The sequence below is a fragment of the Sesamum indicum genome, linkage group LG8 (assembly GCF_026168435.1).
Source record: "Sesamum indicum cultivar Baizhima isolate 11 linkage group LG8, ASM2616843v1, whole genome shotgun sequence".
In the NCBI taxonomy this organism is placed as follows: domain Eukaryota; kingdom Viridiplantae; phylum Streptophyta; class Magnoliopsida; order Lamiales; family Pedaliaceae; genus Sesamum; species Sesamum indicum.
This window is the reverse complement of record NC_142664.1, coordinates 28,825,747-28,852,623: the sequence shown is the minus strand read 5'-3', so window position 1 is coordinate 28,852,623 and position 26,877 is coordinate 28,825,747. Positions and strand designations below refer to the sequence as shown.

The following is a 26,877-nucleotide window of genomic DNA, read 5'->3' as shown; positions in this document are numbered from 1 at the left end:
TTTATCCCAGTAACATTGCAAATGAACAAATTATTTTATCATGACAAAAAAATTAGCAAATATTCATGTGCTTTTTAAAATGAAGTAAATTACCCTCTTATAATAAAAAAAATAAAAACATAAAGGTGTAAATTGCTATATTAAAAACACAGGCAAGTGAATTGCTATTTTTTTTTCATAGATGGTAATTTGCTCATTTACAATATCACACGAGGTTGCTTGTAATTTTCCTTGTATAAAAATTGAAGATACAATAAATTTTGAAATAAAAAATCTAGATCAATTTTTCTTCCTTTGTCCTAAATTTGACGAGCAAAAACTCTCGATTTCTGACATAATAAAATACACGTCGTTCCTAGTACTTACTCTAATAGAGTTGCTAACTATTATACGTAATTATACCACATTATTTTTATAAAATCATTAAATATCCATTCTTATCTTTTTTTTCCTGAAACACATTGAATATTCATTCAATACTTCATAAACATAAACAAGTAGCACAAAAATTTTCTAATTCGTCCTCGATAAAATTACAGGGTATATTTCATGCAAGCCCTATTACTTATCTTGGCTATACTTATACTAGTAAATTAACAAGAGATGTGCTAGATTGAAAATTTCAAACTTATCTTGGCCTTTAATCAAATTTGATTTTTTTTTGTTATAATTAATTTTGAAAAAACATTAATATGTAAAAATATACATATATTGGAGAAGTTATTGACGTACCAAAGAGACTAATTGGTATTTAGAATAGACAAATCATCGACAATTAAAACAGCGAGAACGAGGATTGTAATAATAATAATTTGATGTATATTAACTTAGGAATCTGTTCCAATGTTAAGGAAATAAATAAGAAATAGAACGATTAGTACTTTAAAATAGCACGTACATAAATGAAAAGTGGAGTACATCTTGAGTGTCCAATTTTAAATTTGAACTTATGACAAAAACAATTGTTACTACATCCAATCATGTTATTATTATCAGAAAAGAATATTCTATCTATCTAATTTTTTAGGACAAATTACGAATTAGCTCTTTGTGTTATTCGAAATATTTACATTAACTTCTGCTTTTTGTGTGTTTTCAAAATAAGCAAATTACTTTTTTTCTTGTAGAAGATGGGTAGGCATTTTTTGCCACTCCAAGGACTAAACTATTCACGTATTCTCCAAATATTCCCAAAACTCCAATTATATATATTTTATATGTAAACATAAATTTATATACTTTTTAAACCATACATATTTTCAAAATATCGTATACAAATATACAATTTAATTTATATATAAAAAGAAATAAAATAAAAAAGAAGGTGTCGGACGGAAAAAAGGAGGAGAAGTCGTCGGAGAAGGGGAGCCTGAAGCTGGGCTTTTCTTAATACTAAAAATGTATCTAAAGTTTTAGATGTGTTATATTTTACAACAACTCTAAAGGCAGACAATGTATCTAAAGGAAGACAATGAAAATGAAAAGATCACTAAAGCCCATGTTTGAGTCACTAAGGCCCAATTACTGGGTACATTGGAAAAGAAGGCCCAAATTGGTTTAGAAATAGGCCAAGCCCGGACCATAAATTTTTATAAAAGAAGAGCAAGAAGAGAGCACAGAGATGGAGAACAAGGAAGAAGAAGAAGAAGAAGAAAAGAGTGAAGGAGAAGACGAAGAGCGGAATAGAGGAGCAGAAAAGAGAAGAGGAAGAGCATGACGCGGTGGGCCGACGGAACAGGTGGAGATGCCTCCGCCTCTGCCTCCGCCTCCGCCGACGAGGACATGACCGTCGGTATGTGCTGATTTCTTAACCCCCAAACCCAATTAGGGTTTCTTTACGAAGGGGCACCTCAGCGAGGGCTTTTTTCCTGTCTGGTGCTGTTGTCAAACTGTGTGTCTCTAGTTGTCGGGTTCTTCTGACGTTTGAAATACTTTTTCTTCGGCAAACAACCGGATTCTTTTTTGAAATTGCAGATGACGACGATGAGTATGAGGAGGCTGAAGGGGGCAACCGCCTCCTTGGGTTCATGTTTGGGAATGTTGATAACTCCGGTGATCTTGATGTTGATTATCTTGATGAGGTGATGCGTTTCTTTAATTTCGTGGCCTATTTTGTTTTTTGAGGTATTGAGCTAAAAAATGAAAGACCAGATAAAAGCCTTTCCTTTTTTTTTCCCTTTCAAAATTTTTTGTATCTCTTCTTGTTTGTATGTGCGAGTATCAGTAAGTATTTGAGTGTTTGAGGCTGAGCAATTTTCGCAGAACTGCACTCTAACCTTACGTGTATACTGCTAATATTACTTAGGCAGCCGTTTTAAATTCCCCGTGAAGAAGATGAACCAAAATGTTAGACATTCTAGCTGCGAAGGGCAGTGACTTGCACAATGGCGATTATTCTGTCTATATAATAAGAAAGCCAGCTGGAGCAGTTTTGCCAAATTTAAAATGGAAATCAAAGTGTTATTTTTAGGTTGAAGTTCGATTGATGGATTTTGTATTTTGCTCTCCTGATTTTTATCTGCCTTTGAATACCAAATACTCTTAAATAGGCTTCTTGGTCTTTCTCTCTATCTTTATGAAGTACTGAGTAGTCTATCAAAATCAGAAGTACTGAATATACAGTTATCATGAAAGATGTTTATATTTTTTTTCTTCTAGTTAACTGTACCATCTTCATTGTTTTCATCTCTTGAATGAAGATTTGTCTTCATGCAATTTTACTTGAGCGAAAAAGAGTGGCCGTAGTTGTACTTGTCTCATATTATTTATCTATCAAATGGTGTAGCTATTCCCATCTTCTTGGGGGTTTAAGTTTTCTAGAGTCTTGATAGTGATTAGCATGGTATTTCCATGTTCATGTGTATCAATAAAGTCAAACAACTTAGGCTTACTCTGTTTTGTATAAACTTGAGCTAATTTTTCTATTTTCTTCTTCTTCATCCTTTTTTCTTTAAATTAAATTTTAGGGGGAAATTGGATGGTGGTGAAAGTCAATATCTTTTCCGCTTTTTCTATTTATCCAACCTTTTCTAGTAAACAATAAGCTTTATTTTGAATTTAATACAAGCTCGATGACCAGCGTGGGTTAGCTCAAGCTTGTAATTTTTTAATGTAATTTTATGTATTACGTGCCAAAAACCGAAATTCTACGGTAAGAGTTGACCACTATTGATATAAATCTATACCTTGCTTGCTCTAACAGATTCCAATGAGCAAAAAACCAAAACTATTATCATGATATGTAACCAGTTGAATCAATTTTTATACTAATTCTATCATAAGTGAATAGCTGAATTGATTTTGTAAAAGAACATGCATAAATCACCAAGAATTGGAATAATGGAAAAGCATATACAATGATTTAGTAAAAGGACTATGCAGAATAAGTAATGTACTTTTGTATGATTGTTCGATGGACTAACATAATTTTACATATAATGTCATGTGGTATTAATTTTATGAAATATGATTCAATTGTGATTCATTGGTTGGAACATCCGGTCACAGAGATTTAACTATGTTTAAGTGTTAAATATATGCTCAACTTGTTGGTGGTAGTCATACTATGCTTACTTTTTAAGTTTACAAGCAATAAATCGGTTTGAGCTCATTGATAGTTTTAGCGCACATGTGTATTATTTGAATTATTGGTGATGGTGGGATGGCAGTTTTCTGTCTTTAGTATCTAGTTTGAGTAGTATGAGAAATTCTTGAACTTATTCTTTCTTTAATAGTTGTAAATGGCATGCTATGGTTCATGACGCAAAAGTGAGAGGCCACTGTCATTTTGATAAAAGGGCGCTGGGTTTTCACCTGGCGCAGCAGTGGCGAGCACCAGAACGCCATTTTTTGGGGCGAGGAGCGCGTGGCTAAAGCCCAGCCTTAAAAGGCTGGACAATTTATAAAACAAAAAAAGCTGAAGAAATAAACCCTAATTTGCGGCAGTTTCTATTCCGTTGAAGGCAGTAGTTTTACCTCTTATTTTTCCTTTTCTTTTTTGTGTTTTTGTCCTTGAAACTTTAGTAAATTATTGACTACGTTATTATGATATAATTTGTTGTTATTAATGTCATAACTCAATTTCCTTGCTATATGTAAATGATTTGCTAAATAAATAAATTTTGTGATTTTTCTTGCTAAATTGTTTATTATGATGTGCTTTTTCTTGAAATTTTTGGCTAAAAAAACAAAAACCTAATCATGAACATGCTAATTTTGGTAATTGATACTAATGTTAAAAAAATATGAATTGTTTATGCAAACATACACTGTGATTCAAAAAGGTGGGTCGTGCTCCATGGCTTTAGAGCACCTTTAACAACTATGCATTCTTTATACAAGCAAATTGACAGCATTTGAGCATATTAACTCTTGATGGATTTTTGCTTTTAATTGTTTCAAGTATGTCGATATGTGAATAACCCATGGTGCCTGGTTTGGGGAGTTTGGGTACCGTCATTTGTGTAATCGACTAGACTGTTTGTTTGGGTGGGTCTGACCTCTACAGCATTCATCTTCTCTCTTTCTCTCCTGAAGATCATGTATTTTCAGAAGGGATATATCTTTAATGACATACCATGACACATTATTCTGTATGGTCTCTTAGTTACTTCATCTGCTGCTTATAACAGAATTGGGAACTGGCTTATACATCATTTATCATAATTTATAACATTGTTGCATCCACAGAGGACCACATAACAATTGGATAATCTGAATAAAATAGTTGCAAAAGCTGCTGAAATTCTAGGATTAAGAAATATTCTGTTTGGGTAGCACTGTTATCAGGTTTTAGTAGATAGTGCAATTTATGCGTTTGGTAGCCTGTTCAGGTTACTAAGTTCTAATTTCGGGTATTAAAATATGGAGATCCCAGATTGAAGATAGAGAATTTCTCGTTTTCTATTAATCTGTAGGCAAATCATGTCGGAGGCTTGTATATGCACTTGATTATATCTACGACTGAGTATCTTTAAAGCAATGGGTTATTACGGATTGATTTTCACATCCTATATTGATTCCTTACGTACAACTGGCAGCTGGTCTTTGATGCCACTCCATTTTATTGTATCTCGCTTTTGTTGGATTTGGTCTTTTCATGTGCATGTTCATGCTAAACCATGACTTTTTTTTTTCTTCCCAGGACGCAAAGGAGCATCTTTCTGCACTGGCTGACAAGCTTGGTACATCTCTTGCAGATATAGATGTATGGAAAACTCGATCTGATCTCAACCATGGTTTTGAATGTAACTGGCAGATTGTAGTGGACTTTCTTTTTAGATTGATATCTTGTTGTTAACACTAATGGCTGGCACTTTCGTTTCGATGCCCTGTTTTCATGATGATTGCATTAATGAGTTCTTTTCTTTCAAGTTTCAGCTTTCTGTAAAATCACCGCAGACGCCATCTGATGCTACAGATCAAGGTGATGATGTATACCAGGGAACACTAACTCATAAAATTTTCAAATTTCAGTTAGTATTTGTTCCTTTTTCTGTGTAGTGCTTTTGTTAAAGATGATCATGATCATGTTTCTTGGTTTATTTCCCTAGCAGCACTTAGTAGTGTAACCAATCTCTGAAGCTACCTGGCTACTTGGAGTTGCATATATAAATTAATTCCTTGTTGCTAATTGTTACTAGTGTTGTTATTAAAGTGATCATGCCTGAAAAATACGGATTAGGTGGAGGTTTACTTAGAAGAAGATGATATGTGCAAGTGTGCCCTTTTATTTGCATGAGCTGCTATGTCATGCACCATGGAGATTTAATATGACTTTGATGGAAGCGATTGAGAAGTCATTAAACTCTACAGCTCTAGCACCACGTTTATTACCTCTATTGAGGTATAGATGGTGAAACTGTTGTGCATCTTAACATGTTCGCTTAGCATTATGTGTAATATTGTGTCTGTTTTGAAATCCTCATATAAGTTCTTATGTTAGTTTTAACCACATATCATTTTTGGGATCTCATATCTAATTGTGAATTGTACAACCTGTAACCAGATTTACACAATTGTCGTAGGCTTGATTTATCTTTGAAATTAACACATTTAAGACCTCCTTCTGTGCTTTAACTCCATTTTCAGAATTTCAAATTTGAATTCCATTGTCATATGTGGACAGATGTATTTTCTTTTCATTTTCCTTTTGTTACCAGAATGTGCTCCAACACATTCTGCTTGCATTATGCATGTTGTTCTAATTGGTTTTCTTTTTCTTTTGCTCCTCTCCCATGCAAACTAGATTATGATAAGAAGGCAGAAAATGCTGTTGATTATGAAGATATAGATGAGCAATATGAGGGACCAGAGATCCAAACTGCTACTGAAGAGGACTTTTTGTTGCCAAAAAAGGATTTCTTTTCCAAGGAAGTTTCAGTTACTTCTTTGGAGAATACAACTTCTGTGTTTGATGATGAAAACTATGATGATGAAGACGAGGATTTGGAAAAGCAAAACTTGGCAGGGGAAGGCAACATTGAAGCTCAACAGTTTTCTCCATCAGGTTTAACTAGACTTTGCAATGACTGTTCAGTATCTTTGTTGAATTATCTCTTGTATAGTTTTAGCCTTTCTAATATGTCGTTGTTACCTTTCTCTTGGCAGGTGAGCAGAACTACAGTCATGAACTGCTCTCTCAAGGGGAAAGTCTTCCGGATGACATTCATGGACCTGAAATGGAAAACTCAGATGTGGCGGATACTGAGGAGGTTAGTGCCTTTATTACGCTATCCTTCCAAGTCAAGGATCTATCTTAAAATGATGTTATGTTTCCCCTTTGCATTTATACTTTTACTAATTTGGTTTTATCTGCTTATTTGTTTCTAGCATCCATAAAATTTTGCCAGTCAAAGTTATACATTTTAATTGTTGGCCTCATCATTTTATCATTGTTTCTAAAATTTGCTCACACTTTTTCCAGTGATACATAGTATCTAATGTATAATTGCATCAACTGAAAATATAAGCTGGGGCTGGGCATGGTATATTTGACTCTACTATGAGTTATGTAGTTTGTATTCTCCGTGTAGTTTATTTGCTTTGCTATATGATTTTGTTTTTACTTGGTGTTTGACTCACACATGATTTAGCAGGATGATTCAAATGCTTCTGAAGAGTCGACAGGTGGTGATATGTCTCCACTTCTTCCTGTTCTTTATGTAGAGGATGGGAAGGCAATCTTACGGTTTTCAGAGATTTTTGGTGTTCATGAGCCCTTAAAGAAGGCAGGGAAAAGAGACTGCCGATATATGATAGCTAAAGGTTTGTATTGTTTGGTTCAACTGTACAGGATCTTCTTCAGAAGTTGTGTCTGTCCTTGTACAATACATAAAGGTGTCTTTGGCATATGCATTCGATTTGAGTCTGCTAGCTTTGATATTGCTGTACACTTGTTATCTCCATTCCTATCAAGTTTGTTTGGCCTATTGGTTATATGAAACGAGCAATTTTTCTTTCCGTTCTGACAGAGAAATACAAGTCCATGGATGCTTCTGACATTGTTGAGGAAGATGAAGAGAAATTTATGAAGGCGCCTTGCCAAGATATTTCTTGGATGAGACCAGTTCACAGAAAAAGAGATGTTTTCACATTGGATATTGAAGGTGACTCTGTGAAATCTGAAACTGTTCGGGGATCTGGAAAGAAATCATTGGGAGTTGAAGAGAGCAGGAAGGATTCTTGTGTTTCTGCTGAACCAATGAAAGATTATCTATCGGTGTCTGATTTTCCGGAATGGAACTCTCTTTTTCCACCCAAATTCTATCCTCTTGATCAGGAAGATTGGGAAGATAGAATTGTTTGGAATAACTCTCCTGCTGATAATTTTGTAGAGAGTTGTGAGCTGTCTGGACCTGATTCTGACACACTAGTCGATAAGGAAGTGGATTTGAAAGCTGAAGCACAAACTTACGATCCAGAAATCAAAAGTGAACCTCATGATAAGGATCACATATCGTTTCTGAGTAATTGTGCTGTTCTGGTGCAGCCTTTTAGCTCAAATGAATACTCCCAGTCAACATGCCTTACAATCTCAGAAAGTAGAAGTCATCCCCAGCTCCTAAGGTTGGAGTCTCAATTGGAAAAATATAATACAAACTCTGAAGGAGCAAAAGATGTTGCTACTGAAACGAAACCTTGTAGTGATGCTATAAGGCGTTTTAGTGAGCTCACCTTACAAAATAGAGATGTAGTGGAAGGATCTTGGTTGGATAACATTGTCTGGGAACCACACCAGTCTATTGTAAAACCAAAGCTAATTCTTGATCTCCAAGACGAGCAGATGCTTTTTGAACTTTCAGATATGAAAGATGGTAAACACCTGCAGCTACATGCGGGGGCGATGATTATAGATCGTTCTCTACACCTCAGTGGTGGTGATTCAGTCGACACACATAATCATGGAATTCTATCAGCTGGACGGTTCAATATCTCTAATGACAAATTCTATTCAAACAGGAAATCCTCTCAGCAGCTGAGATCTCATTCCAAAAAGCGAACTGTTCATGGGCTCAAAGTTTTACATTCAATACCTGCACTTAAGCTGCAGACAATGAAAGCTAAACTAAGCAAGTAGGAACTCTTTAACCTTTATTTCTTGTCCCTTTCCTTTGAATGTTCTGATGCTTGCATTCCTGCTGTCATCAAATCCACTGTGGATTTCCTTTGGAATCATATTGCAATCTGATAATAAAATTGCATTCGGTCGGTACTAAATGTGGATGTGTAGGTTTTGCATAAAACTGATGATGCCTTTTCCATTCATACAACAATGTTGTAACTTGTCCAACCGAGACGGACATGTATCTCTTCTAGTGTGCCATAGGGGGATCTGATTAAGTTTACATGTGTTATGTACAGTTGCATAGTTTCACTGTTTGATTGTTCTGCTATGCCCTTTGAACCCTGCTTCAGAAGTTGAGAAATGCAACAAAGTTCCATGATAGTAGAAGTTTGTGAGGAGAAAGTTATATATGGTATTCCATATTGTCTGATGGGTCTATTTCCTACTCAATCATCATTATTTGTTAGTTCTTATAAGAAAATGGCTCATGCCACGACATAGTGCTTTATTTTGAGGCTTCGCTTTTATGGTATCCTGATTTGAGGTTAAAAATCAATGAAGATAGGTCCAAGAGCTGACCTTTTTGTCTCTTCGTGGAAGTGGCCTGTTTTAGTACAGTTATGATAGGAAAAGTAATGTGGTGCCACTGGTCATAGATTAGAATCCACTTCTAGTTGGAACCTTTGGTTTCAGTGACTTAAAATTGAGGTGGCTGGTGGTTATTACTGTACGGAGGTTTTTGGCTCTCTTTCTTTGATACCAAAGAAAGACTGATACCGAGACAACGAAGAAGAGTGAGACTAGGAATTTCATGCATGATTCAGTAACATGTGTGAGTCAAAACCTAAATGTTTTGGCAATAATCTCTTAATGTGCGTGGTTTAGGATTATTCTGGCACATCCTAGGTTGAGATTCTTTTTGACTTTGATTGCTTGATGCTTAAATGTGCCCCTTCATGTTATCTTGAACAAATAACTTTCTCTCTCGTCAAGGTTAAGATTTAGTTTTGGATGTTAATCAACAAATCCTCTAACTATACATACCTTTTAGTAATTTTCTGTACTAATGAATTCAGTGTTTTGTCTTGGAAATCGAGTTCTATTTCTGGATGTCATTTTGTTTGATTGGGATGCTGGTGGTTCTTGTTTCTTGCTTTTTTGGTTATTAGGTTTGCTAGTTTATTATGCCTAAAGTTTTCTTCACATTGTTTGTAAATAAAAGCACCCTTGTCTTTTATGTCTGAGCTAGTCGTCAAGCAGTTACTCTTTTGCAGCAAAGATATTGCTAATTTTCATCGGCCAAAGGCTTCATGGTATCCCCATGATATTGAGGTGCCATTTAAGGAGCAAGGGAAGCTGGCCACCCATGGACCGATGAAAATCATTATGAAGAGTTTGGGTGGGAAAGGAAGTAAACTTCATGTGGATGCTGAAGAGACCATTGCCTCTCTGAAAGCTAAAGCTTCAAAGAAGCTAGGTAGGTTGTTTCTCTTATTCACTGTGGCTTCTACTTTCTGCGTGCTGTGCTCTGACTGAATATGTTAAACTTTTAAACATAATAAGTACTTATTATTTATTTTAACAACCAACTTTTTTCCAATGTAGATTTTAAACTCTCTGAGCCAGTGAAGATATTCTATTCTGGGAGAGAGCTTGAGGACAACAACTCTATTGCTGAACAGAATGTTCATCCAAACTCAGTGTTGCACCTAATTCGCACAAAAATACATCCCTTGCCTCGAGCACAAAAGCTTCCTGGCGAGAACAAGTCTCTGCGTCCCCCTGGGGCATTTAAAAAGAAATCTGATCTTTCAGTAAAGGATGGACATGTTTTCTTGATGGAGTAAGTCATCACAGTATTTCACCGTGTCTGTGTGTTTGTGTTTTCAAAGTGTTTCATCTTATATCAGTCAGGTGACTATCCCTTTCTGAATCCATGTTATGCTTGCGTTTTCTAAGTATTATAAACTTGGTGGTTTTTGTCGAGTTAAAAATATGGATTTTTCGCTGATGCTTGTACAATACTTGATCTAGACTTAGTTTATTGAAATGGCTAAGATTATCTTCATCTGATTTGAGGGGAAAAAAACCCTCCTTGATCAAGTGATTTTATGGAGTGGTATTCTCAATGATGTCTCATAGTTTTTGTGAATTAGTTTTTCTGGATTTAGGTCTATGTAGAGTGCTTTTTCATTTCTGATTGCATCATCTATACATATATTCTTGAGACAAGTACTTGCGGAAAGTTAATGGTTCTACTTTGGCTTTAGGTTAAAACAGAATACCATGTGTGGTTAAGTATTAATGATCCTCCAGCTGGAATAAAAATACTAGGCATGAGGAAGCAACTGCTATGAAGAATTTAGGAACCCAAAAGAGAATGAAAGAATTAGTTGGCATTTTTCTTAGCTTAAGAGGCCTTTGCAAGATCATTAACTGTTTATGCAAAATATTGGCATATCTTTTAAAGTCCGTATGCTAAAGTTTAATCCTCAAATGCCTATTTGTTTGAGTCTTCTCCTTCTGAATGTACCTTAGCTTTTTGTATAAATCACTTCAACTGGAGCTTGCTCGTTGTGTAAATTATATAATTCAGGTACTGTGAGGAAAGACCTTTGCTGTTAGGTAATGCTGGAATGGGTGCAAGACTCTGCACATATTATCAAAAGTCTGCTCCAGGTGATCAAACGGGAAACTTACTGCGGAATGGAAATAATGGTTTGGGGAGTGTTATCATTCTTGATCCTGCTGATAAATCCCCTTTTCTTGGAGATATAAAACCTGGTTCCAGCCAATCATGCCTTGAAACTAACATGTATAGAGCACCCATATTTCAACATAAAGTGCCATCAACTGATTACTTATTGGTGAGGTCTTCAAAGGGTAAGCTGTCCATCAGACGCATTGACAGGATTGATGTTGTTGGACAACAGGTTATACTAATGTCCTAGTTATATCTATTTTTAGTTTTCAGTATCTTATATGTTTTCCCATCTTTTTTCATCTGCACTTCTAATGAAGTCATTAGATAACTGTTGATATGCATGGAGAACTGCTCAGTGTTTTCTTGCTTGTTGGAAAAAAGTCCTGTTTTTCTGTGCTCATTGGGAGGCCTTATGTATACTCATGCTGACTGGAAGACCCTACGATTGTGCCTTTGGATTTTTCAAGAAATAGATCCATTTGAAAGTCTTAAAAGTCACCTTAATGAACCAAATCCTGTTCATCTTATTATTTGTGTGACTTTGGCTATAATATCTTATTTACTAAATTTATGGGTAGCTCTGTAATGCTGACTAACATAAGATGCTTGGGTGTTACTCATATTAAGTTGATTTCTAATGTTTTTGACTCGGCCTGAGCTGTACCCTATGTGATGTGGCAAACTGCCAACTTGTCAAGTTCCATTGTTCACGCCATTTTTCTAGATGTTTGGATAAATTTTGAATAACTGAACATCATGTAAATTTATGTCATTGGCCATCATGCATATGATCAGTCAAACATGCTGACTTTTCAAACTCCAAAGTTATCCTGCTGGAGATTAATGCCATCTTTCTAGGATCAATTGTAAGATTTTGTCTTTGTTTGTAAAAGACCAAAGAACAAAGAAACCCTATTAAGTTTCAGAGTTGTGAATACTTTGGGTTGTGTTTCATTGGTCCTAAGATGTTTGTGAAGTTAACCTATTCCCTTAGTTTTCTCAAGTCGTGCTCCTTCACCCATTTGGTATATTTTGTTGATATTCAGAATGTTGAATGATTGGAACATGGGTTTTGTGCATTTGAGCTTTTACCATCTGGATAAGAATGTCCTGTCACCTTCATCTGTGGACTGAGAGTGCCTTCTTAATTTCAATTATCACCTGTGTGGATTATAAATGTCTCAGGTGCTTTGATGTCCTTTTCATTTGCTTGTTCTGGTTGTTGAAGACATAAATGTGTTAGGAGTATGCTACCATTATCCACCATAGATGTACTTCAGTTCCATCCTAATTACTTATTGTGCTACTTCTATTTCCATAATTTCCTTATTTGTAGGAAAACTATTCCTCAACATGGATTCTGAAATATTTTCTCATGGATTTGATGAGTTCTTTTTACTTTTGGCTAGGATTTGCTACTCTAGTGTAACAAAGAATCAGATGTCCTTGGTATTGTATGTTTCCTAATTTTGTCTGTCATTGTCATCAATAGGAGCCGCATATAGAGGTAATGTCTCCTGGGTCCAAAGGCGTCCAGTTCTATATCATGAACAGGCTATTGGTATACATGTATAGGGAGTTCCGAGCTGCTGAAAAACGCGGTTTGCGTCCTTCTATCCGTGCGGACGAGTTGTTCTCACAGTTTCCAAGCTTGTCTGAAGCATTTCTTCGGAAGAGGCTGAAAAATTGTGCTGATCTACAGGTAATACATTTTGCTACTACTTTCCCAAGCCTTAACACCCCACCCCCTGGGGCACAGACAGATAATACTCACTCACCACGAAGAATAACAAGAAATGAGAAAAGATAAAATAGAGAAGAAACATTGTATTTAAGAAAATAAACGTTCATGAAGCAAGGAAAAAGAGAAAGAAACCCTGTAAAATGCACGTCTTTTATTTGTTCTATTGGCATTTATATTTTATTTCCTGTCCATGCTTTTGCTTATGTAAACTTGTTTCTTGCTTGGTCTACTAGAGAGGATCAAATGGGCATTTTCTCTGGGTTATGAAGCGCAATTTTCGCATTCCTTCAGAGGAAGAACTAAGAAGGATGGTGACACCTGAAAATGTGAGTATTTTCATAAATTTTGTCTTTTAACCACATTTCGGGGGTTCAGATGCTGCAGGAAGAGATTATATGTGACTTTTATTGATAATTGAAAGCTTTCACATTTTAGAGTTCTACACTCGTAGAGATGTTCTATTGGTTATATTGGGCTGTAATACCAGACCAATATGATCCCGTATCAAAGCCATTGAAGAGTCCTAGAAAATGAAATTATGTTAACATTGTTTGTGTTTTTGTTACTCTACATATTGTAGAGTATAAATTTGTTTAGTTGCATTAGAAGAATCCAAGTAGATTGAATGTGACAATTAAAAATGGTTTGGCATCTCTATTGTTGATGTGACATCAGATTTACAAGCTTTAAAAGATACCCATAAAAAGGTGAATGTGGGAAGAAAAGTTGTGAAAGCATATATAAGCATTGGCCAAAGAACTCGAGTGCATCCATTGGATATCCCTTTCCGATGAGTTTTTCATAGCCAAATTTTAGGATGCACTTGGTAGGTTTGGAGGCAATTCTTGCGTCCAAGGGGCTAGCGGGCCCAGGGCGTGATAAATGGTATTAGAGTGCGAAGCAGAGTCGAGAACTAAGTGCTATGTTGGACAAAGTGCTATGTGCACGGGAGCCACCTCTTGAACATGTTGACAAAGTGGTACATGCGCAGGAGCCACCTCTAGCTCCTGATGGCTGCGACTGATCACGGGCTAAGTCACGCCGCGTCAGGATGTCACGTTCTGAAGGAGGGGTGATTATCATATCCCGTTCCACATGGATTATGAACTAATAAGATAAGCAGTATATAAGCATTGCCAAAGAACTCAAGTGCATTAATTGGATATTCTTTTCAGGGAGTTGTTCATAGCTGAACTTCAGGATGCACTTGGTGGGTTTAGAGGCAATTCTCGGGTCCAATGGGCTAGCGGGCCCGAGTAATGGCAATAGTACTAAAGCCTGATTGTTCAACTGTTTCAAGTGTGTCTGTAAAGTAGTTTATGAATAAAAACAAAATAAATAATGACAGGAAATCTGTTTACTAAACCTGTTATATGCAAATCTATTTTCTGTCGTATTACCCAAAACATAAGCTCTATACCTATATACTCCCACCATAAGTTCTTTACTCTCATTTCCTTTTTGGACGTCCCAGAAATAAGACAATAATTCCTAAACCTTTCTCTTTTAAAAAATATCATCACAATTAAAGGTAATCATGTGAAACCAGCAAGTCTCAATCACTAAACCAACGACAATGTAGTACACAAAACTTGCACCTTTTCAACTCTTATCTTAAACTCCACAAGGATCAAACTAGACCAAATACGTTGAACTGGAGGGACTAGATCTCATTTTCTTTAACTGGTTGACTAAGAATATTATTTGGGAGTTGAGAAAGAGAAAATTCGGCGGTGATTGCTTTTGATTTCATCTCATCTCAGTGAGAAAAAATGAGGTGAAATGAGTTTGATTGAGATGAGAGATTTTTTGGAATATGTCATTGGATGTGACATAAAAGTGTAATAATAATAGTTGCTAATGATGCTGAAAAGGTCTTAGGTGAGAAAGAAAGCATAATGATAATAGGTGATGCGGAGTAGTAAAATGTGTTTTCACACATTCTTTTTCGGATGTGAAAAATATTCCTACAAGTACAACCAAATACCACCTTGATTGATCAGATGGAGCGAGATTGAATACCGTCTCATAAGAAAGCACTGTCCTTGAAGTTTATAAGCTTCACTTTTTCAATTCATGACCAAAGCAAGGGCATGAATTACAGTAAAAAGTTCTCTCACAATAGGTTACCGTAGAATATGTGTAATACTTTCCTTTCTTATATCTTTGCTTTCTCACTCTAGGTCTGTGCCTATGAGAGCATGCAAGCTGGCCTGTACAGGCTGAAAAGGTTGGGAATTACGAGGCTGACTCATCCCACAGGGCTTTCTTCTGCAATGAATCAGCTTCCAGATGAAGCAATTGCTTTAGCTGCTGCATCACATATTGAGAGGGAGCTGCAGATAACACCATGGAACTTGAGTAGTAATTTTGTTTCCTGCACTAACCAGGCAAGAAATTTCGTCATGATTTTACCTTTGTGAACATCATGAATTTTCCCCTTCGAGCAACCCCAGGAGCATTTTGGGTTCATTTATTGCAGTCTGTATCTTTCTATGATATGTAATTGTTTGAATTGCTTTCTGTGTGCTTTCATGATTACCTTGAGAAGCATTCTGGCAGACAGCAGATGGTGATTACACCTGAAGTTTTGATGTGAAAACCTCCTCATTATCCATTTGTCACTTGTGCTCTTTCTTTAATTGGATTGAACAAGTGAACTTAAATTCGAATTATTATGCTCTGGGGGCCTGATCCTGATTGTACGTCTCAAACTTAACCGCTATATATGCATTTCCCAGCAACATCATTCTTCTTTTATTTATTTTATTCATGTAAAGACAAAAAGAATTGGTACACTGTATTTATCTAAAAGGGTTAGATTATGGTTCTTCAACAATATTGTAAATGTCAGCACAAGTTGAAGCACCCTGAGCCAGCTTCTTCTTGTGAAAGTGTGATATTCAGCATATTGATGCTTATTGTAAATTTTATGGATCCTGTGCTAGTTAAATCCTTTTCAAAGATCATCCATGGAATAATACATCTGCTCCTTTCATGCTCAGGATAGAGAAAATATTGAGCGTCTGGAAATCACGGGTGTTGGTGATCCTTCGGGAAGGGGACTAGGTTTTAGTTATGTTCGTACCACTCCTAAGGCTCCAATCTCAAATTCGATGGTGAAAAAGAAAACTGTTGTTGGTAAAGGATCAACTGTGACTGGAACTGATGCTGATCTACGCAGGCTGAGCATGGAAGCTGCTAGAGAGGTGTGTTGGTTTTTGTGAGAGTTTTATGTCACAACCAGAAGCTCTTATACATTGAACATAATTGACTCTGTTTTGGTTATCTCAGCTGTTATTATGTGGTGGTTTCTGCTATTGTCCTCTTCTTATTTCTTGATAAGCCCTTTTATTTCTTTTATTGTTTTGTTTGTTGATGTTTCTATTCTTAATCAGACTGGACTGCATTTCCATTTTTACACAGATCCCTTTTCTTTGTTGCTTTGTACTATCACTTGGTTTGGGATTTATAAGCATTTGGGTGCTTCTCCCCCCGCTTAACCGCATGCTTTACAAAAAAGACATTAAATCCTGTCTCCATGAGTTGGTGAAGGCAGTGGAACCATGGAGAAGTGTAAGCATGACACATCGAACTGGAGTTTTAGATTGCATGTGTTTTGGGCAAATATTTGAGAGTTTAATTGCATGATTGCACTTTTACGATGCTTCACCTGCAAGGATCAGATTTCATTTTGTCAAAATACTATCTTTGATACCAACAGGTTAATTCTATTATGAGGAAACTATCCCCAAGAAGAGACTCATCTCTTTTATTAGATGCAAGATAATTTATTTATGGGTTATCGGAAGTTTTCTGATGATCTGCCTAATGTTGTATCCCTTGTGAACTGAATCTCATATCTATATGTGTTCCTTGTATCCTGGTAGTGCAGCATTAGGTTTGTCTCCTAGTGGAGACATGGAACCTACCATCTTATTAACATTTTAGCGATTTTTAAATACTTATTTTAGGTGATGGTCTTGTGAATACATTATATGAACTTCAAACCTTGAAGTAACTTTGTAGACTCCTTAGGATCACTTTCTGGGGTACCTTTTCCTATTTCACATCTTTGGTAAATGGTAAGGGGACACAGAGATGAATATATCTTCAAATAATATCTGATGATAGTGTTATAGATATGTGAGCAACCATGCTTCTAATGTTTTGATTGTGTTTACATGTAGCTTCTCCTCAAATTCAATGTTCCAGAGGAACAGATTGCAAAACAAACTCGATGGCACCGAATTGCTTTGATACGCAAGCTGTCAAGTGAGCAAGCGGCATCAGGTGTCAAGGTTGATCCAACAACTGTCAGCAAGTTTGCTCGTGGACAAAGAATGTCATTCTTGCAACTGCAGCAGCAGACTAGAGAAAAATGTCAGGAAATATGGGATCGACAAGTTCAAAGTCTCTGTTCTGGTGATGGGGAAGAAAATGAGAGCGAATCAGAGGCTAATAGTGACTTGGATTCATTTGCTGGGGATCTGGAAAATCTTCTGGATGCAGAAGAGGGTGAAGAGGATAATTATGAGTCTAAGCATGATAACATTGATGGTGTCAGGGGACTAAAAATGAGAAGGCGCCCATTTCAAACCCAGGCAGAAGAAGAAATTGAAGACGAGGCAGCAGAAGCAGCAGAATTATGCAAAATGCTCATGGATGGTACAGAGTTTTTATATGTATGCAGTTTCAAGTTGCAAATTGTAACTTTTGCTAATATTGATATTGTTTCATAGATTCTGGTCGGGTAGTAAAAGTTCAAATGATAACCGCCTTGTGTAGCATTTTGTTCATTTATGGGATGTTTGTGCTTCTAAGGCAATATATATTCCAACTGCTCGAGGCTCACTTATAGTCAATGTGGAACAGTATGAACTTGTCGATAGAGTACATAAAATGTAGAAATAAGAAGATAGGTTTGGTAAAAATTATATGGGTTATACTGGTAGTGTGGAACTACTTTGTTGAGAAGTTGGTCTGTTGTTATGGCTGCTGAACTAATATTACCAAGGTTGGTAGTGCTCGTTTCTTTCATTTGATTTTTCTTTCTGAAAAAACTACATCAGATGATTGATGCTCTGTCTCATGTTCATGGACCAGACCTGCATGCAATTGTCTCTACTGTATAATGCTTTAGGTCCATTATCTTTACTTTTTCCAACAAAAGCAGGAACACATACAACAATGAGAATGAGTGTACACTGTGAAATGCTAACCAGTCTCCTTTCGGTTTACACTATGTTGTTTTGGTTCAATTATTCTTTTCACACGACAGGATCCTTGAGATTATAACTTCTGAATTAATTTTGTTATATCTGTTGATATGAATTGTGCGATTCCTGACCATAGTTTACTGTAAATACTGATCTGCAGATGATGAAGCTGATCGAAAGAAGAAGAAGAAGACAAGAGCAGCTGTTGAGCAAGTTGGGCTGGCTTACAAGTCAAAGTCCATTCCTGAAAATGCTGATGGAATTAAGAAAACTAATGCAGCTTCTAAGAGAATTGTGCAACCTGAGGGATCCTTTGTATCGATGGAGAAAATTACTAAAGATCAGAAGGAGGTCCTTGCTTGTTTGACGTTTGTGTCTGATTTTTATGTTTTCACAGTCTGTTTGATTTAGAATCCCAAAGTTCTGATCATGAACTTTACATTTTCAATTTCTGGGTGCAGGTGGAAAGCTTGTCTGCTAAAAAGCCTCTGCTGGGTAAATTAAAAGTCAAGAAGAAGAATGAGATTGAACAGATGGGGTTACTGAACAAAAAAGTTAAAATTCTGGCGGATGGGATGAATGTAAGTTTGTCTGTGCAGCTTTGATGTGTGATCAATTATGCTCATGGTATCTGTAGGTAGGCAATAGGATTTTGTTTGTAAATATGCATGCTGCCTACTGATTTAATTTGTTATACACTCTGTCCAAAATTCTCGATTGATTTTAATTGACATTGCGAATTTAGCCACAGCTGCAGCTGATGTCAGATAGGTGTGTGCATTCTTCTCTTTTTGTTGGTGGAGAGTGTCAGGGGTTCAGTGCTGCTTTCTGAATTTGATTTTTTTTTTTTTTATATATTTGTATTTTACTGGCATGGCTTGTATAAAGCCAATTTTGACATCTGCTGCTCCAAAAATAGGTGATCAAGGAAAAGAAATCAGCAAGAGAGAGTTTTGTCTGTGGAGCATGTCGTCAGGTATGCATCAGTTCAGATAGCAGTTTACATAAAAAATGCTGAATATTAATAATTTTGCTTTACAATTCAGCTTGGTCATATGAGGACCAACAAGAACTGCCCCAAGTATAGGGAAGACACCGAAACACGAGCAGAAAGCACAGACCTTGAGAAGTTATCCTCCAAACCTAATTTTGTAGATCAAGCAGAGCAGTGCCAGCAGAAGCCTCTTACAAAGAAGGTCACACCAAAGAATGGGATAGAAACTGCTGGGTCAGAAGCACCAGAAGATGACAAGCCTACTTCAAAGGCAAAATTTCTGAAGGTCAAGTGTGGCGCAACTGACAAGCTTCCTGATAGACATACTCCCCCAACTTCACAGAGCTCTGACCGGCCAGTTATTTCAGATGCTGAAACAGGACAAAAATCTGTTGTTAAAGTCAATAAAATAATTTTTTCGAACAAGACGAAACCCGAAGACATGCTGGTAGAAACCCCTAAGCCCTCCATTGTAATAAAGCCACCAGTGGATGCGGATAGAGACCAACCTCGCAAGAAAATTATAATTAAACAGCCAAAGGAGATAATTAATTTGGATGACAATAGCCAGGATGGAAGTCCTGGCCTTGACTATAGGAAAACAAAGAAAATAATCGAACTGTCAAGTTTGGACAAGCACCGAGAGCATGATAACAAACATTTCTTTGAAGAGTCATCACGAATGAGAGATCCAGAGGATAACCCGTGGTGGGTGGAAGACAAGAGGAGAAATGCTGAGAGACAACAAGAAGAAAGAAACAGGAGGGCAGAGAAAATGAGGATGATTGATGAGCAGCCAGCATATGAGTTGCTGAGATACGAAGAAGCCATACGAAGAGAAAGAGAAGAAGAAGAGCGCCAAAGGGCAAAGACGAAGAAGAAAAAGAAGAGAAAGCCTGAAATAAAGGATGATTACTTAGATGACCTTCCACCTAGAAGAAATGACAGAAGGATACAAGAGAGAGACAAAATGGTGCGGAGGAGGCCGGAACCCGAGTATGGTAAGCATGCTCCAGACTATGCCCAAGCTTCAAAGCGGCGACGAGGAGGAGAGGTGAGCGGTTTCTCTTCATTCAAACATTCCTTTGCTGTATTGTTATATTGCTATACCCATGTGGAACAAAATAGTGAATTCTGAACTTGTTAGATTGTTGCTCTTGTTCAGTTTCTCAACAGCCTGAACAAATTCCACCATATCCTATCTTCTACATGAGGTAGGAATGTAGGACACAATAGTTTAGACATGATGGGAATACTGTGTGTTCACTATTGTTATTAAACTACAACGACCTCCTCTGAGGTTTGACAATTTCATACATATTTACAATCAAGCTCAAACCTTCACTGTCAGTTCACTATTCCTGTGTTTAGTTGTAAATGATCCTTTAAGTAAAATTAAACTGGTTTACTTCAGAATGATAGAAGCTGCAACTTGGAGTAACACAATTACCAAGAAGTCTTTCTGACCTGATTTGCCTATGGATCACAAAGTCCTTATTCTGAGATGCTCTGTTTGTGCTGAAACTGCTGCAAACCTCTATTTTTTTTCTGCATCCATTTATACAGCTGAGGTGGAGCATGCTTTATACTCCACAATAAGTTTGTGCATGTGGGTGTTTCTTTACTTCTACCTCTACATCATGAAACTCTTTTCTGGTGAACGAAGAATTTATGTGAAATATAATTCAATCTCAGGTTGGTTTGTCAAACATCTTGGAAAACATTGTGGAGACGCTTAGAGGAAAGAAAGATATATCTTACCTATTCATAAAGCCAGTAACGAAAAAGGAAGCCCCTGACTATCTGGACATTATCAGTCATCCTATGGATTTATCTACAATCAGGGATAAGGCAAGAAGGATGGAGTACAAAAGCCGTGATGATTTCAGGCATGATGTGTACCAGATCGTGTTCAATGCCCATAAATATAATGACCGGCGTAATCCAGGTATTCCTCCTCTTGCGGATCAACTTCTTGAGCTCTGTGACTTCTTGTTAGATCAATATGATGCAGAGTTGACAGAAGCTGAAGCTGGCATTGAATAAACACATACCATGGTAGGATGGATTTCTTTTCCTTTATCCCGTTGTCATTTTTTAGCACAAATAGTCAAATAACTTCTTTACTTGCAATTGGGTCCTATCACTTATATAGTTACCCGTAACGTGGCAATTTTGAGATAAGAAGCTTACCAGTTCTTGTAGTGTACATACTGACAAGGTTTGTATATTGATGAAAGTGGTCGATCCCCAGCACTCGTATAGGAATGTTAGATGCTGCCTAAGCGGAATTACAGCTGAGGAAGTGTATAGTATAGATATGTGAATAACAGCCTTAAAATATTCATTCTTGGCTTCCGACCATGTTGTTGTCTTTCAATTGAGTTTTAATGTTGTATGATTGCTTTTTTACCAATCAGCCTAAAGTGTTTCTTGCTCTTCTTTTCCTGTCATTTACGTTGTATGAGTTTTTCTCATCCTTTGTGTACCTGATATTTCTCCCATGTCATTTATGGACATTTTAAGAGTAAATTAGCACTTGGAAGTACTGTTTGGCTGTGGCTACACATTAACTGTGTGTTTGTGTTATTTTAATATTGTATAATTGTTTCGATGTTTCTAATGCTATCAACTGTTGCCCACAGGGAAAAGATTGTATTTCACTATAGAAAATTGTATTTGTTTCTGAACAATGTCGCATAGAAGCAAGCTTTCTATAAGACAGGTTTTCTGCTTTATAATGGAAGTAGTCTTTGTTACCAGCTTTTTATGTTTTTACGTTCTGAAAGGTTGAAAGGGCGTCGGAAGTTGGTTTGGTTGTTTAATATTAGGTTTAGTTTCACTTGAATCTCCCTTGAAATAATGTAATTATACGTTTGTCTGATAAAAGGTTGTAAACTACATCTGGACTTTTTTGAATTTTTTTTATTTACCATTACACTATGGAGTTAGGTTTTGGATAGAAAATATTGATCTCAAACGAGAAGAAATTGATTTTTTGTGGTTTTTATCTCTTTATTATATATATATATATGTATATATATATATATATATATATAGGTTGAGGTTACAACTGATCTTGGTTTTGTGGCAAGGGTTGAATGCACTTTGCCTCTCTCAACTGGCAAATGTGATATATACTCTCCGAGATAATCATTTGGACAAAATTAGCCCTTATGTCATGTGTTTGTATATTCTCAAAATATATTTTAAATTAGCATGGCATTACTTCTTGACTAGAAGAAAAATATATTCTTGATCAGTATTTAGAAAGAATACTTAATAACTTAAGCTATATAACTTAAGCTATATAATAACTTAAGCTATATATACTAGTGACGGAAATTTATTTGGATATTGCAGACGTATTCTACATAAATAAATATTTGGGTGTATAGTATAAATGGTCTTTTAAGTTTTTATTTAAAATTACTTTAATGCTTAAATTCATTTCTTGATTTTTGCTTTCTAAATATTAATTTTTGTCTGTGTTTTAATTTTCTCTCTCCTTTCTCGAAAATATTGTTGAATTTTGACATTTTAGAGGATAAAATGATTAATTAAGTTTGTTTTTTATTTTAATGTTTTAATTTTATAAAATTATCAAACTGATTCTTTTTAGGTGGAAGAAATACTTTTTATATTTTTACATGCTAAGTATGATAGTATATCTTTAGTCCCTTATGTTATTAAAGTTGTCAAAGTGTTTTTCCTTGTATTTTTGATAAGTCAAATTCGTAAGAGCAAATTTGTAGATAGGTCTACATACACTCTTTATATAGTAACTACAAGAAACAAAATTGTTTAATCTTTAGATGCATGCTAACAAAAATAATGATTAATTTTGTTTAACATTATAAAAATAAATAATACATAGTAATATATGTTATAATAAAATATCTATGTTTTTTAATATCAAATTTTTTAGAAAATATTTTACAAAATCCTCTTAAATTAAATTTCATATATATAAAATCCACTAAAAATTTATTTTAAAACATATATTCCACCAACATTTATTTGAAGCTCCAATTGTTACATTTAATAAGTATTTGTTAATATAACTTGATTAGATTAGTTTTAACTCCTAAAATTAATTATTACCAACTAGGATTTTTTTTAATATTTTTGGCTAGATCATCTCACAAAATTTAGTCAGAACTTTCGTTTTTGTTTTTGTTTTTCTTTCATTCTTGAAAATAAAGAAAATACTATTGTAAATTAAATAATATGTTATTATTTGTTCTCTAGAATTTCAAACTTTTCATTATTTACATAAGATAATTATTATATTAGGTATAAGAAAAATATAAAAAGTACTCTTCTCATTTAAAAAAAGATTAATTTATTAAGGAGTTAAAGTGAAAAATAAACTTAAATTGACTATTTTATCCTAAAAAGAGTCCAATTTTGGCCATATTTTTGTAAAAAAATGGTCAGGAAGACTGAATTAAAATTAAAGTTTAAGATATTAAAATAAAAAGATAAATTTAAGAAACTAAAATAATTTTAAATATAAACTTAAGGGACTATCTGTATTATTTATGTGAAATAGTTACATGCATACCACATACATGTGCTGGATTAATTTTTAACATGGACTATTCTATATATTGAATTTGTTGGTGGATTTTCAGATTTAATATACTTCTGGTATTTATAATCAATAGTTATATTTTTCTTATAATTTGGTGGGGTTCCGTAACAACCCTAATTTGCAACACGGATAATATATATTGTTTGGAGAGAAATTATTATGTTTAATATCTTATCATCTTATCTTTTGCTGAAAACAATTTTTTTAGTATTCTTTTATTATATTTATATCTAGTAATAATAATTTGCTATATATGTACTCAATCCATCATAAGTTATTTGATAAATTTGTAATTCTTTTTCCTTTCAGAAACAATTTATGAAATATAATGATAGCATAATATTAATTTTATGACTGAAAATTATGTAGTAAAGTAATATTAATTATATAGTCAAACGATGTAACCTTGGTATGCAATATGTTACATGAGCAGTAGTGTAAACAATTATTTATAAATAATTAATGTTATATCCACAACTTTAAAAAAAGTTAATCAAAATTTAATTTTATTGGACCCCATCTCCTCTTACATGGTTTGATGATAGTGATTCGGAGATAAAAATTAATTTATATTATGAATTTAATTTTTAAAAAAATCCTTTAAGTAGCTTCATATGATTTAAAAACTTATAAAAATATAATTTTTAAACTATGATAAAATTAAACTGATGCATAGCACAAGGCACATCCTAGTATTTATCTAATTTGGTTGATGAATTTGCAAGAGAATTGAGAACATAGTTGGGAAACAAATTTCACTCTACTAAGTCTACTTTTAAGACATTAGTATCTTGATTGAGATAATATGCTCGTTATTCATTACATAACATCAGAAAGACCCTAAAAACCAAAGAAGTACAACTCTATCCTATTTAAGAAACGCCCATCAGCAGAGAAAAACAGAAACTTGCTTCTACATATTACATCAAGGCCCAAAGGTACCAAGAAAAAAAGCACACAACAAATCTCTAAAACTTGAGGAATAAAAAGGAGCATAGGGAATGTTGAGAAACCTTAGTTCTCATTTCCTCACAATCAATACCACCACTGGTGCACAGCAATCCCCTCATCCCTCACTTTGCCATATAATGTTAGACACTGCCAATATGCCCTCTTGCCGCCGTTTCCCTCTTCTCCATCCTGCTGCCATTGATTCTTGCACTCCAAGAACAGTTCATCCACAAGACATAAAGTCTTGTCCTTGAGCATCTCCTCCACCATTTCTGCTTCAGCCTTCATCACGACATAGTCCTCATGCCTTACCTTCTTCGTTATCCAATTTGATACAGCTGTTTCTTGAGACTCAACTCTTTTGGACAATCCATTTTTGTTGATCTCAACCTCCATATTATAAACCTCAAATTCTTGATTCCCCCTGGGATAGTTCTTGTAAAACCAGTCTACAGCACTCAAGTCGTCTGAGATGAATATTCGTCGTGGATACTCCTCCAATGAATCCTTCAAGAGATCAGGAAGGAATTTGATTTTCCTTGAACTTTGCACCAATGCTGCTTGCCTGGGGGGCTCGAGGTACACGTCCTCCAAGCCCTTCAATGCAGCTCTCTTCTTCTCAGGTGTAACGCCGCAGAATGCTTGCTTCCTAGCAGAACTCACCATGCTATTCAGCGATGCCCCAGCTTTCCGCATTGCGATCACGGTGTTCTGGAATCTCCTGAGGTACACGATCTTGAAATTTCTGAGCAATCTCAGCTCGCCTGAGGGATCAGGGTCCAATGGTGAGATCACCAGGCCGCCATCTTTGAGAACCCCATCAATCAGCTGGATCCCATGGAAACTCGGCATGAAAGCAAAATCAAACACCTGGTGCTCACCCAACTTCCTCCGCCGCAGATCAGCTCCCGTGAGCAAATCAATGCCGGCGTTTTTCAAGAACTCGAAATCATCTTCAGTTTCTGGCATGCTGGTGGCCAGAACGAAACCCTTGTGGCCTTTCTTTATGAGGCCTTCTTCCACCAAATCCCGGAGGAGAATCGGCAGAACATCAAATCCATCAGCAAAACCCAAATCGGCATCCGGCTCGAACAGCGGCGCATTGGAAGCCGCCCTTATCATAGAGCCAAGCGAAGGTAATGCGAGAAGAACCATCGCCAAGAACAGAGATCGCGATATAATGCTTAACGCCCGCGAATCGGGCAGCTTAATAATCAAAAGGGTCTCGGAATTCAACCCGACTCTAACCCCATTCAACTCATTCACATGATACCCGCCATTCTTGGCTCGGTACCCGCGAGCCAATTTATCCATCTCTTCCACACCAATCAAGCTACAACAATCACCGAAAATCGCAATCGTCAATCACAGAGAACTTACTGAAGAGGCAGATCAACCGCCCAAATGATGAGGACAAAATCGAAATCCTAGAAAGGCAGAGAGAAAATCAAGCACAGCAACCGAGAGAAATCTTAGCGAGTACAAAATCTGGCAGCGGTGTGGTTTCCACCCACGAGAGCAACACGAGTACTTCGGGTTGTGCACCAGAGGAGCAGCAATTGCCTAATCCTAGCTATTTCCATGATCGTTTCTTTCTATTTCTCCTATATTCCTCTCTCTCTCTTTTTCTTCCCAAATCCAAAAGGGGTTCTCTCCCTTCCGTTTCATATGACAGAACAATCCCTCACTGAAACTCCACCACCCACCATCAACCTGGGAGAAAAAGAGAGAGAGAGAGAGAGATAACAGGGAAACGCAAAAGAACAAGAGACGGTGTGTGGAAAATGAGATGGGGGAAAGAGGTGAAAAGTGTGAATATATATATGTATGTATATATATATATATATCAAGACTTCTTTTTCCCTGATGAGAATGGCTATGGGCTATGTATATATACTGCGGGAAACTGTTTTTCATGCGTCGGGCAAGTCAAATGGGTGTTAGCCGTAGATGTGATTTTCTACGGTGCTCCTTCTCTCTGTAGGTACTAGATTTCAGGACCGGTCGTTCTGCTTCCATTTCTTCTAGTGTGTGTCGTGTGTGTGAGAGAAAAGAGAGGAGCGGTAGGGGTTTGATTTGATTTGGGGGTGATCCTACTGATT

At 36.0% G+C, this 26,877-nt stretch overlaps 2 protein-coding genes across 3 annotated transcripts; one reads left to right on the top strand and one right to left on the bottom strand.

The window, feature by feature from the left end:
• Positions 1-1,608: 1,608 nt before the first annotated feature.
• HAF01 (HAC13 protein (HAC13)) lies at positions 1,609-21,643 on the top strand. 2 transcript variants are annotated; one of them, XM_011089638.3, is made up of 21 exons: positions 1,609-1,792; positions 1,975-2,081; positions 5,144-5,206; positions 5,380-5,425; positions 6,248-6,508; positions 6,610-6,713; positions 7,098-7,266; positions 7,473-8,574; positions 9,841-10,043; positions 10,172-10,409; positions 11,163-11,499; positions 12,763-12,972; positions 13,248-13,340; positions 15,198-15,404; positions 16,020-16,223; positions 17,205-17,682; positions 18,394-18,584; positions 18,695-18,814; positions 19,153-19,209; positions 19,280-20,281; positions 20,923-21,643. In XM_011089638.3, the coding sequence occupies exons 1-21, from the start codon at positions 1,714-1,716 to the stop codon at positions 21,271-21,273; spliced, it is 5,622 nt and encodes a 1,873-aa protein (XP_011087940.2). In that variant the 5' UTR covers positions 1,609-1,713; the 3' UTR covers positions 21,274-21,643. The 2 variants fall into 2 exon arrangements, with proteins under 2 accessions (XP_011087940.2, XP_088739335.1); XM_088883209.1 differs by having other exon boundaries at positions 1,632-1,792; positions 5,144-5,183.
• A 2,922-nt stretch (positions 21,644-24,565) lies between these two features.
• Positions 24,566-26,877, bottom strand: LOC105169445 (uncharacterized). Its single transcript, XM_011089835.2, has one exon. The coding sequence runs from the start codon at positions 26,087-26,089 to the stop codon at positions 24,860-24,862; it is 1,230 nt and encodes a 409-aa protein (XP_011088137.2). The 5' UTR covers positions 26,090-26,877; the 3' UTR covers positions 24,566-24,859.

Bases quoted from the DNA above. Each gene is read 5' to 3' on its own strand.
- HAF01 (XM_011089638.3), top strand. From the start codon at position 1,714: ATGACGCGGTGGGCCGACGGAACAGGTGGAGATGCCTCCGCCTCTGCC. The intron at 5,207-5,379 runs GTATGGAAAACT...TTCAAGTTTCAG, and splicing joins CATCTCTTGCAGATATAGAT to CTTTCTGTAAAATCACCGCA. The intron at 17,683-18,393 runs GTACAGAGTTTT...ACTGATCTGCAG, and splicing joins ATGCAAAATGCTCATGGATG to ATGATGAAGCTGATCGAAAG.
- LOC105169445 (XM_011089835.2), bottom strand. From the start codon at position 26,089: ATGGATAAATTGGCTCGCGGGTACCGAGCCAAGAATGGCGGGTATCAT.